Below are 14,448 nucleotides of genomic sequence, written 5' to 3'. Positions count from 1 at the left end.
AATTCTCAGCTGGGCATGGTGGCACACGCCTTTAATCCCGGCACTCAGGAGGGAAGAGGCAGGTGAATCGCTGTGAGTACGAGGCCAACCTGGTCTACAAAACCAGTCAAGGCTACACAGAGAAACCCTGTCTCGAAAAACCAAAAATTAAAAAAAAAAAAAGGATTTTTAAAGAATGCTCTGGAGCGGGAGACAAACAACCTTCTGTCGGGTGGACACCTGACTGGGAAAACTACCACCTCACTGGATCCTTACCCACTGGGCTTTCTTAAGGCCATCCATTGGTCTTACGGAAAAAAAAAAACTGGGGGCTGGATAGATGGCTCAGCGGTTAAGAGCACTGACTGCTCTGCTAGAGGTCATGAGTTCAATTCCCAGCAACCACATGGTGGCTCTCAACCATCCACAGTGAAATATGGTGCTCTCTTCTGGCCTGCAGGGATATATGCAGGCAGAACACTGTATACATAATAAATAAATACATATTTTGAAAAAAAGAAAAAGAAAAACACTGTCTGATATTTTTCTATACACAGATCTGACCTAAATATAAACTAGAGAATAAAATGTGTCTTCTATAGAAAAATAACAGAACATTATATTGTCCTACAGTTTGATTTCTATAAAGGAAGGAGGACACTTACCATGATTTTCAGGTTGTCAGCCTCCATTTGCAGATGTGCCTATACTGACTGTGGGTATTGGTGGCTCCAAGTCTAGCCAGGGAGGGTCTCAGCTTGGGCATTTATAAAGGTAGATGCTTCTGCTGCCTTGATCTTCCTTGAGCATGGATTCTAACTCATCCATGATAACGATACAGAGGGTTTCCATTGGTATAGGATCTGATATTTACATTTTATACCTATACCATCTAAATCTATAAATCATCTATATCTACCTACAGCTATACCTTTCTTTCTTTCTTCTTTCTCTCTTCTTTCCTTCTTTCGTTTTTCTTTCTTTCTTTCTTTCTTTCTTTCTTTCTTTCTTTCTTTTTTGGAGACAGGGTTTCTCTGTGTAACAGCTCAGGCTGTCCTGGACTCCTTTTCTAGCCCAGGCTGGCCTCAAACTCACAGAGATCCCTGTGCCTCTGCCTCCCGAGTGCTGGGATTACAGGGGTGCACCACCACACCCGGCTAGGTATACATTTCTTTTTCTGTCTCTTGTTAATTCCTATTCCAAATGCATGACCCAGCAGATGGTAAGACTCATCTGAACAAATCTACTCAGGTCATAAGGAAGACAGATGCTTTCAGCTCGGTCAATTGTCACTGGACTCAGCAACAGGTCTCTTGTCTGATATAAACCAATGGGTTTAGTTTCGTAAAGAAACAAAAATGTCAGGCACACAATTATTACTTCAGGATATAAAGATATCTGTAGTAAAAACAGCTACTGGGACGCCCATCCATAGACAGGATAGAGAGGACCATCTGTCTAAATACCTCTCAGTGATAACTCCAGCATCAGAGTTTTAACTGGCCTTCCTCAGTGTGCTTTTCTGGATGTTTGAAACATTAGTTAGATAATGTTTTACTATGACTTTGCTGCTCTTCTTCTTCTTCTTCTTCTTCTTCTTCTTCTTCTTCTTCTTCTTCTTCTTCTTCTTCTTCTTGTATCTGTGACACATACTTATTCAAAAAAGCACAGTTGTGCTAGTAACTCCATGTACTGTATGAAAACTGTCTGTGTCTTATAGAAGGCTTACCTGGAAACTTCCAAAGCCTCATAGTTTAACATTACGTACCAACATAGCATCATATTAATTTGTTACATTATCCTATGTACACAGCTTCCTTCCTTCCCTCCTTTCTTGCTTTTTTGTTTTGTTTTTACAGACAGGGTTTCTCTGTGTAGCCTTGGTTGTCCTGGACTCACTTTGTAGACCAGGCTGGCTTTGAACTCATAGTCATCTGCCTGCCTCTGCCTCCCCAGGTGCTGGGATAAAAGGCATGCGCCACCACACCAGGCCCTGCTCCAGCTTTCCTTCTTAAAGATGGTGTTGCACAGCCTTATCCTAAGATCAACAACAGCTGTCTTCATAAGATCAGCTATGCCTGCTTACAAAAGATGACCATACCCCGACTCGCTGCCTGTTGCTGTTCCTTTACAGAAGGAGTGGGTATGGAGAGTCACTGGATCCTCACCTGGGTATCTAGCCTCTCTCTCAGCCAGCTGTATGCAGTTCTGCCCTAATCACATATGGCCTCAAGGTTCCGGCCGTGGAGGTACAGTATACAGGCTGGGAAGTCTCCGTGAAAGGTAGATGGTGGGTCGGGTATCTCCATTTATGCAGCCATGATGTGGGCCTGGGGCACCACGGAACGGCGAGAAGCCAGTCCAGAGCAGGAGTGGTCTCAAGTCAGTTATATGCAAACCCAGAAATCATGTCTCGAGAGAGGTAGGAGCGAGGACCACTCCCTCCCCTGCCCCAGGGCCTGCATGTCCTTTGTGGGGGCCACCTCTGCCACCCTTGATGTGGTCACGTGGCATGTTGCCCAGGTTACAAGTTAAACTTCCTCTCTTATAAGGTCACATGTAGCAAGCACCTGGAATTCCTCCTCATGCAAATGAGGCATTCCCAGCACCTTGGCCCTCAGCCAACGATGGGGCCCCCAACACTCAGCCAGAAAGCCTCTACCCACTCTCCAAGGGTTTAGGTAGCCTTTGTTCCCCCCAATTAAACCAGCTGCCCAACGAAGCCTATTTCCGGACGAGCATGTTTCTCCTCGAGTTCACCAGCAGCCTGAGGCCTGCATCACCCCCAACCATTCCTTCCTCCCTTTTCCTCTCAGGCCACGGTCCAGACGGCTGGAGAACATGCGCCGTTTAAGGAAAGGTGGTGGTGGTGGAGTGGGAACTAGACTGTGGGAAAGCCTCTATACATACTGGATAAAGAGTTCCCAGGGAGGCCGCTTTTGAGTGTGCACACCTTCCTGTTAGTAGCCCTCACTCATACAGAGTAGGCCCGGTAAGTTCATTGGTTCCGCAGCATCAATGAAGTTCAATAAAATTGAACTTTGGTTTATCACTGGGACCTTATGATGAATGGATAAACATTGCTCTGTGCCTCTCCTGTTTCAGAAAATTCTCAGAACAGTTCAGAACATTCTCATAACAGACAGTAAATTCATTTTGAGTGTCATCATGTTTTGTGGCATTAAGAAAGAAAACCAGTAAATACCATGTTAGAAGGGCGTATACATGGAAGTTGCTTTGGTAAAGAAGGATTTGTTATAGATGAAGATGAAGATGGCTGATGATCCCAGAATGGGAAACAAGACTTGAAATCACTTGCAGGTTATGAATATTTGAATAATTCACGTAAGGTACATAAAAGAGACTTCGAGATGATATATATGGTGTTAGGGTCTCTAATGTCAACCACTGCAAGGACTGGCTAAAATGTATGTCTAATCAAAGGTTATCTAGTAGTATCTAGGCATTAAATTATTATACAGTAGACTAAAGATCCAGACTGGTGTAAGTGACCTTCTGTGTGTTTAATAACCACAGTTGGGGGCTATTCTAATGTGATTAGAGAGGCTAAATGGGAAAATATTGATCTCTAAGATCAATGAAGTCCCTGGGGACTATGAACAGTCGCTCAAACTGTCCCATGTCTGAAGAATCACCCGGCTTTAGAAGGCACATGGGAAGCCGTCATGCTGACTGTGAGCTAACGCAGTGACTATCAAGGGGCCTGAAAGCAGATGAAGGTTCATCGTTCTGGAGACCAAACTTAGAGGCCAAAGGAAAACGAGGAGCTCAGTAGACGGATGCTCTTGTGAGTCCATGAAGAGATTCTAATAGATTTTTGTTTTTGTTTGGTTTTCGAGACAGGGTTTCTCTGTCCTGGAGTCACTTTGTAGACCAGGCTGGCCTCGAACTCACAGCGATCCACTAGCCTCTGCCTCCGGAGTGCTGGGATTAAAGGCGTCCAGCACACCTGGCTCTAATAGATTTTTATTTGCATATTTTAAGGTCCTTTCTGGTCAGACATGGTGGCACATGCAAGGGGGGGGGAGGTAATTTCCAGACATAGTCAAGGACTTCCTTTCCTTCCTACACTCAAGAGTTAAGCTCTCTGGAGAGCTATCCCCAAACGGACAAATCCAACACTCCAGATTAGCCAGAAGTATGGCCCATTACCTCATGATGGCTCAATCCCGAAATGGCAGTTAAGTGTACTTTACCTCTTCAGAGAGGAGAGATAATAAAAAGAAAAACAGGAAAGTAACTAGTCTCTCCTCTCTCTCTTTCTCTGCCTCTGTCTCTCTCTCTCTCTTTCTCTGTGACGGGGTCTCTCTATATAGCCCTGGTAGTCCTAGAACTCATTATGTAGACCAGGCTGGCCTCAAACTCAAAGAGATCCGCCTGCCTCTGCCTCCTGAGTGCTAGATTACAGGCATGCACCACCCTTCTGTGCCATGGAATAAGTCTATAAGGTCTGACCACAGCCAATGGGGAAAAAAAAAAAGACAGTCCCATCTGAGTTGGAATAAAAACAAATCCACTTCCTTTGCTTGTGTCCCGTCTTCCAAGAGCACTGTCCTAACTAAGAGTAAAGTTTATCTTGCCCCAACTCTTCAGTTTCGAGTAGTGGTTCCTTTCTTTGCCAGCTGGAATTTAACTTCTAACAGAACAGTGGCAGCTGCTTGTCTCAGTTTGCTGAGACAAACCCCTTTGCCCTGAAAGTTTTGTTTGTTTGGTTTGAATTTTTGGAGACAAGATTTCTCTGTGTTGCCCTGGCTTTCCTGGAACTAACTAACTTACTTACTTACTCTCTCTCTCTCTCTCTCTCTCTCTCTCTCTCTCTCTCTCTCTCTCTGTTTGTTTTGTTTTTTAGTTTTTCAAGACAGGGTTTTGTGTGTGTGTGTGTGTAGCCCTGGCGGTCCTGGATTCACTTTGTAGGCCAGGCTGGCCTCGAACTCACAAAGATCCTCCTGCCTCGCCTCCTGAGTGCTGAGATTAAAGGCATGCTCTACCACCTCCCTGCTTTCCTGGAATGTTCTATAGATCAGGGGACCAGGGTAGCTTTGAACTCAGAGATTCTGAACCCTTGCCTTTGCCTCCCAATGGTTAGGAGTATATCCCCAAGTCCAGCTGCCTTCCACTTTTTAAGAACACCCCTCACTACTACCCCCACCCCTGCTTTTCAATCTTATGTTTCCCTATGTTTACTACTTAAATTCTATCTCCTTTGGTCAGGTCTAAGTGTGCTTAAAAACTGACGCAATACTTTGAAGTCCTAGCCAGAGTCCACCCGCCCCCCCCTTCCCCCCCCCCCCCCCGCCCAGAGGTGCTCTGCATCAATAAACAGACACCCACCTAGTCCTTTAAATTTTAATTTAATTCCATTCATTTATTTATTTAGAGACAGCGTCTCACTCTGTAGCCTTGGCTGGCACTGAACTCATGAGCTGCACAAGCCTCTGACTCCAAATGCTGGAATCGCCGCGTGGGCCACCACGCCCAGCTCAGCCATACAGCACACAGTCTTTCTAAAGCAGCAGAAGGCCCCAAGACCCGTGGCGCCTGGGCTGAGAACCAAGCCACCCTGCCAGTCAGTCTGTGCAAAGACACAGGAGGATCAGTGTGCTGTCTAGCCCGACTGCACAGGAGGGACTGTCGCCGGGCCAGCGGTAGCCACCGCAGCCCCAGTGCAGAAGTCCTGGCGGCGGGCTCCCCGGGGGCGGGAGGGCAGCGGAGGACAGGAGCGCGGAGCCCGGAGCGGGCGCACGCGCACGCGCACACGCACCGGCGCGCCGGGGGCCGGAAGAGCTGAGCGGCCCGGCGGCGGCTGCGGGCGCCAGACGGCGCGCGGCTGCGGGGAGAGCGCGGGCTGCAGGATGGGGCCCCCGGGGAGCGCGGCAGAGCTCGCAGCCGAGGTGGTGGAGCTGCGCGAGCCCGAGGTGCGGCTCGCGGACCCCGCGCCCCCCGGCGAGGAGCATGCAGACGTCGAGGCGGCGGGCGACCCCGGCAGAGGCAGGTGCTGGCCGTGTGGAGCCTGGGCGTGCTGCTCCCGTGGGGAGCCCGGTGAGTGCGGGGCGGAGCGGGTCCTCTGCGCACTGGCCTGAGCCCGGTACCCAGAAAGTTTCCCAGTGTTCGCAACCCCAAATTGGTGACGGGGGTGGGGGGTGGCGTCGCAGGACCTGGCGGTCTAGTGGCAGTCGGAGGTGAAAGGTCACCGAGAGGGGCCAGGCAGCGGGTAGGAGGAAGGAAGGCAGGCGACCTGGAACCCTCATCGCGAGGGTAAACCGGTCTTCCTGAACCAAGTTGCAAAGATTCTGAAAAGTGTTTGTCCCGGAATCTTAGCATCTCAGAGAGGAGAGTTAAGTGGTCCTCAAGCTTTTGGGTAGCAGGACTTTTTAAGCTACAGGCTTAAAACAAGGTACGCCTTGTTAGAATCCCCAGTGAAGAACCCTTGACTTTTATTCAAACTCCCCTTACAAAGGGTAAAGTAAGGCCGTGGGAGATGTGGGTTCAGGTTTGGGTCTCACCCCTACTATCTGGGTAGGGCAGGTCCACACTGTACTAGGTAAGGTTCCACGTTTGTCAGAGAGTCCGCCTTGGGCCCTCACCACTGAACAGCTTTCCAGAGAGTGTCTTCTAAACATGCCCTGGGGCTTCTGTGCCTCTTTTCCCACCCAGTTTTCTTCCTCCTTAGTTGTGGGTTTTTTGTTTGTTTGTTTGTTTTTTGTTTTTGTTTTTTCTGTGTTAAGAGAGAATAGTCTTAGGGAGATGATTATTGCTGAGAGTTAAGAGGAGAGATTGGGTTTCTGCTTGTGTTTGCATGGATTTTCATGGATTTGCCTACAGAACAGGTTACCTCATGCTGGGCTGACCAGCCTGGCCACTCCTGAAGAGGTCAGTTTCTCACCTAATCACCATATGGCTTAATGTCATTCTGGCTTCATGTGGAAGTGGCCCTTGCAAACTCTTTAGTTTTCCATTTGTGCATGAGCGAAGGGGCCTGTGATACCTATCAGCTAGCACATGGTAAAATGTCAGACCTGTGTGAATGCCCAAGAGTCTTAACTTTCAATTTCAAGTTTCTAACAGTTATATCTTTGAGAACAAATTACAAACCCCTATACTGTTGGCATTGGACTTTTGACGTAGTCCAGTCTGGCTCACACACAGTCCTCCTGCCTAACCCTCCTTGACTGCTGGGATTGGGGGCATCCAACATCATGCCTGGCTTTGAGACTCTTGACCTTAGTGGTTTCTTAACAACACTCATCTTAAAGATTAGGTGGGACCTGGATAACTTTACCTGGTTTACAGGTGTCCTGACACCTATTTTCTGTCTCCAAGACAGTGCAGATCTTGTACTAAAGGGGGAGATGTTACCTTAGCCTTGTGCCTCACTTTCTCCTGTTGGAGTGAACCCGTTGGTGCATCACTGGACCTCGAATCAGCTTTTACAAAGTTCCAAAAGTTCTGGGGTCCAGCCTGGAAAGTGAATTTTTAAAAGTTACTCTAGTGATTTTTCCAGCTAGGTCCCGAATGCAACAGGTTTTTACTTTCATCTAGAAGTTGTATGGTGCCCACTTAATTTTGAATCGTTAAACTTTCAACTTGTTTGGGGTGGTTAGATACACTTTCAGGGCTGGAAGTATATCGCTGGAGAAAATGCCTCTTTATACTGCTTTGCCCATCACCGGTGTCAGAGGGAATTGGAAATTGTGTCATAAACTGATGTTGCCTGAACAGAACCATTGCTTGTCTTCACTAGCGTCCAGATTAAGTTCACACTTCTGTTACCTGCCTGTCCCTAGCCAGAAAACAGGAACCTTAAATATTTGTAGGTTTTAAAGATGGGCATGGTGGCCCTCGTCTGAGTTGAAGGCCAGCCTGATCTACATAATGAGTTTTAGGACAGCCACGGGGCTACATAGGGAGACCCTGCCTCTAAATAAGTAAACCAACAAGTAAATATTTTTAAAAGATGTTTTTAAAGCAGAAAAAAAATCATTTTCTAAAGTTAAATATTAAAAGATCCGTTTTTTGAAAAATTTAATGTTAATGGTGTTATAATTCTTAGAGAAAAAAAAAGTTTAAGTTGGAGAGATCCGTGAATGAAAAAGCCAGGAAGATGTTTTCTGTCCTCGGCCTTCTCCTTCTGTTCTGTCCGAGGGTGGAGGTTTCTTTTGAGAAAGCGTGCTTTATTTGGATCCAGATTTTGAAATTTCAGAAGCTCAGACTGACCACAGCCAAGGCATGCATTTTGTGGTGCTTCACTTGGAAGCTTCCTCAAGTTTCCTCCTCATGGCCCGAGTGGCTGTAACTCATCCCCGTAGTATAGGGGCTCAGGGATACAGGGTGGGGGTGGTTCTGACACCTTCAACAGAATGACAGTTCCAAAGCAGGCCCTCCGGGTGTAGACCCAGAAGCTTTCTGATACAAACGGCATCGCCGATGCAAAGGTCAGGCTGTACAGTGTCACTAGAAAGGCTGCCATACCTTGGTCATGATGTGCAGTCCCTTGTGGCCAAAGGTGTCTGATGTGAGGATGTTGAAATGTGTGACCTGGTGTATCATTTATCAGAGAAAGGCATTCAAAAGAGGACGTAGTTATGCAATACTACCCCATGGCTGAGCAACACTCTGTACCTTCTAAGAGAGGAGTGGCGCTTAAGTCCTTTGGAGTAAATTGCAGCATCCATAGATTTTGGTCTCCAATAGACTTGACTGACAAGAATCTTTGTTTCCCTTATTGCTATCTCCTTTTGGTGTTTGTTAAGGGGGAGGGTGTGTGTGACTTGTCCTTACTGCTACATGAGATGTGAGTAATGAATTAAATATTTGAAGACTTGGAGAAAGCAGAAATTTCCCGGCTCAGATTAAGGTAGGAAGTAAGAAGTTAGGAGAGGGCAAAAATGAGCAGCCCACAGTTAAACAACAGAGGAGCCTTTCAAGATTGTGTTCTTGCCAGTCGTATTAGACCCGTGTTTTCCTATGGAGTTAGCATAGTCTTTCCCTCTCAGAGACTTCTTCAGGTTGGATGTGTTCCAGGCATGAACAAGCTGAGGTCTCAGCCCTAGAAACGCTGCTCATAGGATTATAAGAGAAATCATATAATTAACAAGTGACCAGATTACACAGTGGCAACTGATGTCCAGCAAATACAATTTCTCCCTTGAGCTCACCAGTGAGAGGGCGGAGGGTTCTGTCACCGAGAAGTACTTTCCACTTCCACCCTGACACGAGTTTCTTAAAGATTTCTCTATCTATCCTAGTGAGTTTTTTTTTTCTGACTTGTGAAGTATGGGATGATTCTTAGTGAGCCAAGAATTGGAAGAAACAACATTTTTAAAACATAATTTTAAATTGTTACCCATATCTATGGATTCTTCACAACGGATAGGGAAAATGGTACATGACCACAGGTCTGTTTCAAAGGTCTGTAGTCTCTCTTCTAGCTGTTGCTACAGAGCATCTTTCGTAGCTTCTAAGTGCAAGTGATGAAATATATACTTGGAGGAGAGGACTAACCAGAATTTAATCTTTTTCAGAAGCCAAGAAGAAAGCACCCTGTCCTGGACTTGGCTTGTTTTACACAGTGTTGTCTGCCTTCCTTTTCTCAGTGGCCTCTTTATTTGTTAAAAAAGTGCAAGGCATCCATGCTGTAGAGATCAGCGCATTTCGCTGCGTGATCCAAATGCTGGTCATTATTCCTTGCTTGATATACAGAAAGTAAGTACTGTATTCAGAGTGAATAGAGGAGATTAATGAGTGTGTGTACACCTTTTGAACTGCCTTAATATTTTCTCCATAGCAACTGTGTTATAATAGATTGACCAGTCTCTTCCCTTTCGCTCTGATTAATGACATGTTCTGGGGTAGGGGGCTATTGACAGAAGATTCTGTCAGTAAGCGCATACCACGTGCCCATCAAAGGAGAGAAAGGTGATGTATATGTAGTTGGTCACCACCCTCTCTATTTGAAAACAGAATTCCGGTGTACCACCCTCCTTCCTTCACTCTGGTACAACTGGTATTTTGAAGATTAAAAAATAAATGGAGGATGTTAACTGCATCCTAGTCTTTAAGTGGGACAGGCTGCCCCCTGCCGGTAGGATTGAGGTCTTCCATCGAGGGTGGCAGGCAGGTAGAGCTTCAAACAAGGTCTTTGACTGCCTTGGTACTCAGGTCCTTCCCCTGTAAACTGGAGGGAGTGGCACTCTCTGAACTGTGCCCTCAGCAGCAGCAGGTTGCAAGGGTCAGATAAGAGGCATTCTTGGTTAGCGTACTTTCTATAGACTTTACCATGTAGGAACTATTTGTACTGTCTCCTCCCTGTTCTCCTTCCATACTTGAATCCTTTTCTTCTGTGTGGAATCTATTATCTCTCAGTAGGGTGAAATTACTCCCCTCCCCCCCCCCCACCACCTATATAACTTAGACCTTTGTGTTCTTTGAACCCTGGGAGGAAACTAGTTAGGCCCTGACTGGCTACCCAGCTCTTCCTGTTTTGGAGTAGAAGATGCTTAAATTAAAAGTTTCCATTGCCTACCTCCAGAGCACCCTGGCATCTCCTGCCATGATACAGAGTCACTTAGAATAGTGTCATTCTGTATCCTGAGAAATTGGTCAGAACGTGGCAGTCTGCAAGGATTCATAGTGCCAGAAATCCCCCATGTAAATGTGCACTCGAGAGTGCTTTGGGAAATGGTGAGAGCACCAGTTTCCAGAGGAGGTGACTACACTGAGGTTAGCAGCCATATTCTCTGTTTTCCAATGAAAGAACTCAGAAAGCTAGAAGTCATCTGGAAGTCTTTGGCTCTCATCTGTTTGATGCTGTGTTCACTGTCATGGAAGACCCATGCTTTCCCACATACATGCAGTACACCCACAGATTTGCTCGTCCATGTCTGCCTAGAGGCAGTCTGATCTAGCATGAGTCACTGAGCTGCAGTTAGCCTGGACTCATAAGAACGGTGAAAAGTTGCCTCGTAGTCATTGACTAAAATAAATTCTTTCACTAGTTCAACTTTTATAGAAAAATTGGTGCAACTGAATGTACACTAGCCAGGGTTATGTTTCCTTGTGTAGTGCCATAATTATGTTTATTATAAAATGATGTGTTTTCACCACAGAGAATTTGAGGAAAATTGTGTGATTCCATCTACTAGGATATAACGTCTCTTAGCATCTAGTCCTTTTCATCTTTAGTATTTTTTTGTAAGAGTATACATGGAGCCAGGCGGTGGTGGTGCACACCTTTAATCCCAGCACTCAGGAGGCAGAGGCAGGTGATCGCTGTAAGTTCCAGGCCAACCTGTTTATAGGGACAGTCCAGGACAGCCAGGGCTACACAGAGAAACCCTGTTTCCAGAACAAAACAAAATAAACAAACAAAAAATATGCATGGAGAAAGCACTCATCTATATTAGTTTTTATTGTGCTGTTTATGAGGTTCTGAGCTCTTTTTGCTCTTGTTTTGAGTAACTAGAAGAAATATTTTTAAAGAATTCATACTACTCAGTGCTAGAGAGTTTACCATTCACTTATTTTTTAATATGATGTACTTTTAGAAAATGTCTGATTAAATGTTTTGATTTAAAAGCAATGCCACGTTCATTTAAAATGCGTTTTGTTTTTTTTTGTTTTTTCATTTAAATTTGCAGAACGGGGTTCATAGGTCCCAAAGGTCAAAGAATTTTCCTCCTTCTCAGAGGAGTCTTTGGTTCCACTGCCATGATCCTTATGTACTACGCTTTCCAGACGACGTCCCTCGCAGATGCCACAGTCATTGCGTTTAGCTGTCCAGTGTTTACGTCAATCTTTGCGTGGATATTCCTCAAGGAAAAATATAGCCTTTGGGATGCGTTCTTCACGTTGTTCGCGATCGTTGGAGTGATCCTTATCGTGAGGCCGCCATTTTTATTTGGTTCGGACACTTCAGGGATGAGAGAGAGCTATTCGGAGCACATTAAGGGGACATTTGCCGCCATTGGACATGCTGTGCTAGCCGCACTGACTCTGGTTATCCTGAGGAAGATGGGAAAGTCTGTGGACTACTTCCTGAGCATTTGGTATTATGTCATACTTGGTCTTCCTGAAAGCATCATCATCCTCTTTGCGATAGGAGAATGGAGTCTGCCCCAGTGTGGGCTGGACAGGCTGTTTCTCATACTCATTGGACTCTTGGGTTTGGGGGGTCAGATATTTATCACTAAAGCAATTCAAATAGAAAAGGCAGGGCTCGTAGCAATAATGAAGACGATGGATATAGTCTTTGCGTTTAGCTTTCAAATTGCTTTCTTCGATAATGTGCCAACCTGGTGGACGGTGGGCGGTGCTCTCTGTGTGGTAGCCAGCACTACTGGAGCCACCATTCGCAGATGGGTCCAGGGGTCCAAATGAAGTGTCGCTGCTGAAATCTTTGTTTTCCTCAAGTGCACCATCATCATCCAACTCAGACATCTTACACACCTGCACACATACCTGGAAGAAACTGCATTATTCTTTGGTTATATTTAATAAATTTTATAAATAAAGTGCCATTTTGAATATGGTATGTTTTTGATTAAGAGTAGCTAGGCTAGCCTAGCTGTTTCTGGATAGCCTTTATTTTTGCTCTGGCTTTTTGGTTGGGTTGCCATTGATGAGAAGGGAGCTCATTAGAGGAGTTTCAGAAATTTTTTTATGAGTACAATTTTTAAAATTTATTTTTGATGCAGGACGTGGATGGGAGGTGGCGTATTTTAGCAGTGTAGATAAGAAGCTTAATGTTGACAATGCTGCTATAGTTAGTACTGTGTTAATCCTCCATTTGCAATATAATTCCATTTAGGATGCCAAAGCTGAAACTTGGTGCAGGTGCCTACTTATAGTTAGGAATACAAGCGAAACAGCCTTATTTTTAAGGATCTTATAGATGATTACACTTTTAACTCATTTGTGCCTTTTTGTTTTGATGCCGGAATTTTTATATGTGCTCTCTGAGCAGAGCCTTAGTTTGCCGCGTGTGGCTAGCAATTCTGTCTTTTAGTAGCAACTCTGGCTGTCATTTTGAACTTTGAATTGTCTCCTGTTTTATTAAAATTGCACTTTTATTTTTTTTAACATTCCAAGATTTCCAATCTTAAAATCATGGGAATGAAATCTTGGCATGGCCAATGTGCACACTCCCATCCTGAGGTGTTTGTTTTCACTTCAGATGTGATGGTTTTCTACAAGTTCTCTTGAATCCATAGTGTGAATGCCAAATACAAATTTCTCAGGATCATACAAGGATGGGCCATATCAGATTGCCCAGATTCTACCATTTTTCATTTACAAAATCCATAGTTCTAGAAGATTTACCCTGAAAACCCCCTTACACACTAAGCCAAACGTTTATACCTTTAAAGTACATGTCTGTTATTAAACTTACTCTTACAGTCTTCTTCCATTTTGGGATGATACATTATAATGCTTGCGATGTATGAAAAAGGTAAAGACCTTATAATCCACAGTTGATTGACTTTCACAGTCGCTTGCATTTAAAAAAAAAAAAAAAAAGGAACACAGGTAAATGCTAGCATTTGCCTGACAAGCTGTACCACGATACTGGTGTGACCTCTGATTGTAGATTCTGACTGGCCAGCAGGCCAGTCAGTACTCCTCTGTGAAAGGAACACGTGTGAGATTAGTCGGGATGCTGGGAGTACGTGACCATGAGTCTTTGGCACTGTGGAAGCCTTTGTGGTGAGGCCATAGTGGCTGCCACCTCTTACTCTGCCACACACTGTCTATGGTTATGCTGCAGAGTCGTGGGGCTGTGTGTTCTCCTCCGCCTTCACAGTTCTTCCCGAGAAAGGAACTGGGCTCCTGGAACTTATATTCTGGTAAGGAAGGATCTTCTTCTCCAGTAGTTCCGAAGAGGAACTTGGAGTGCGATGGCTTTGGATAATATTTTCAACCTGACGTCCTGCATACTTACTTAGCTGAGTCATCTCGCTCACCTGTGACCTGACTCAGACTCTTGGAACTTAGATTTGCAGGTGTCGTTACACCAGCCTCTTAGAAAGTATAGAGTCAGCAGGGCGTGGTGGCACACGCCTTTAATCGCAGCCCTTGGGAGGCAGAGTCAGGTGGATCTCTGAATTCAAGGCCAGCCTGGTCTAGAAATTGAGTCTAGGACAGCCAAGGCTACACAGAGAAACTCCTTCTGGAAAAACTGAAAAAGAGAAAGAAAGAAAAGAAAATATAGGGTCAGCAGCCTTTGAGAGCTCATCCTGTGGGAACAATGATCCATACCAATGGATGACAGGACAGTGGCTGGGTTTCCATGGCAGCCTCTTCTCACTTAGCTCCACTTCTGGAGCCACCAACTAACTTACACAATAGATGAGTTTCTGGGACTGAGGAAGATAAACATGTTTTATTTCAACTGTATCTTAAGTACTTGAATGTCACAACATGTGGCTGACATTGGAGACGATGTTTCTTATC

The 14,448-nt window shown here is 45.2% G+C and overlaps 1 protein-coding gene across 1 annotated transcript; it reads left to right on the top strand.

Annotated features, from left to right (window-relative positions):
* The first annotated feature begins 5,376 nt into the window (after positions 1–5,376).
* On the top strand, positions 5,377–14,201 carry SLC35G1 (solute carrier family 35 member G1). The gene is made up of 3 exons (XM_084774067.1): positions 5,377–6,039; positions 9,522–9,702; positions 11,637–14,201. Exons 1-3 carry the CDS (start codon positions 5,853–5,855, stop codon positions 12,373–12,375), a joined length of 1,107 nt encoding a protein of 368 aa, XP_084630193.1. The 5' UTR covers positions 5,377–5,852; the 3' UTR covers positions 12,376–14,201.
* Positions 14,202–14,448: the final 247 nt, after the last annotated feature.

The sequence above is a fragment of the Acomys minous genome (assembly GCF_964271855.1).
Source record: "Acomys minous genome assembly, chromosome: 2".
NCBI classification, from domain to species: domain Eukaryota; kingdom Metazoa; phylum Chordata; class Mammalia; order Rodentia; family Muridae; genus Acomys; species Acomys minous.
The sequence above is the reverse complement of the archived record's forward strand: the minus strand, read 5'-3'. Positions and strand labels throughout refer to the sequence as shown.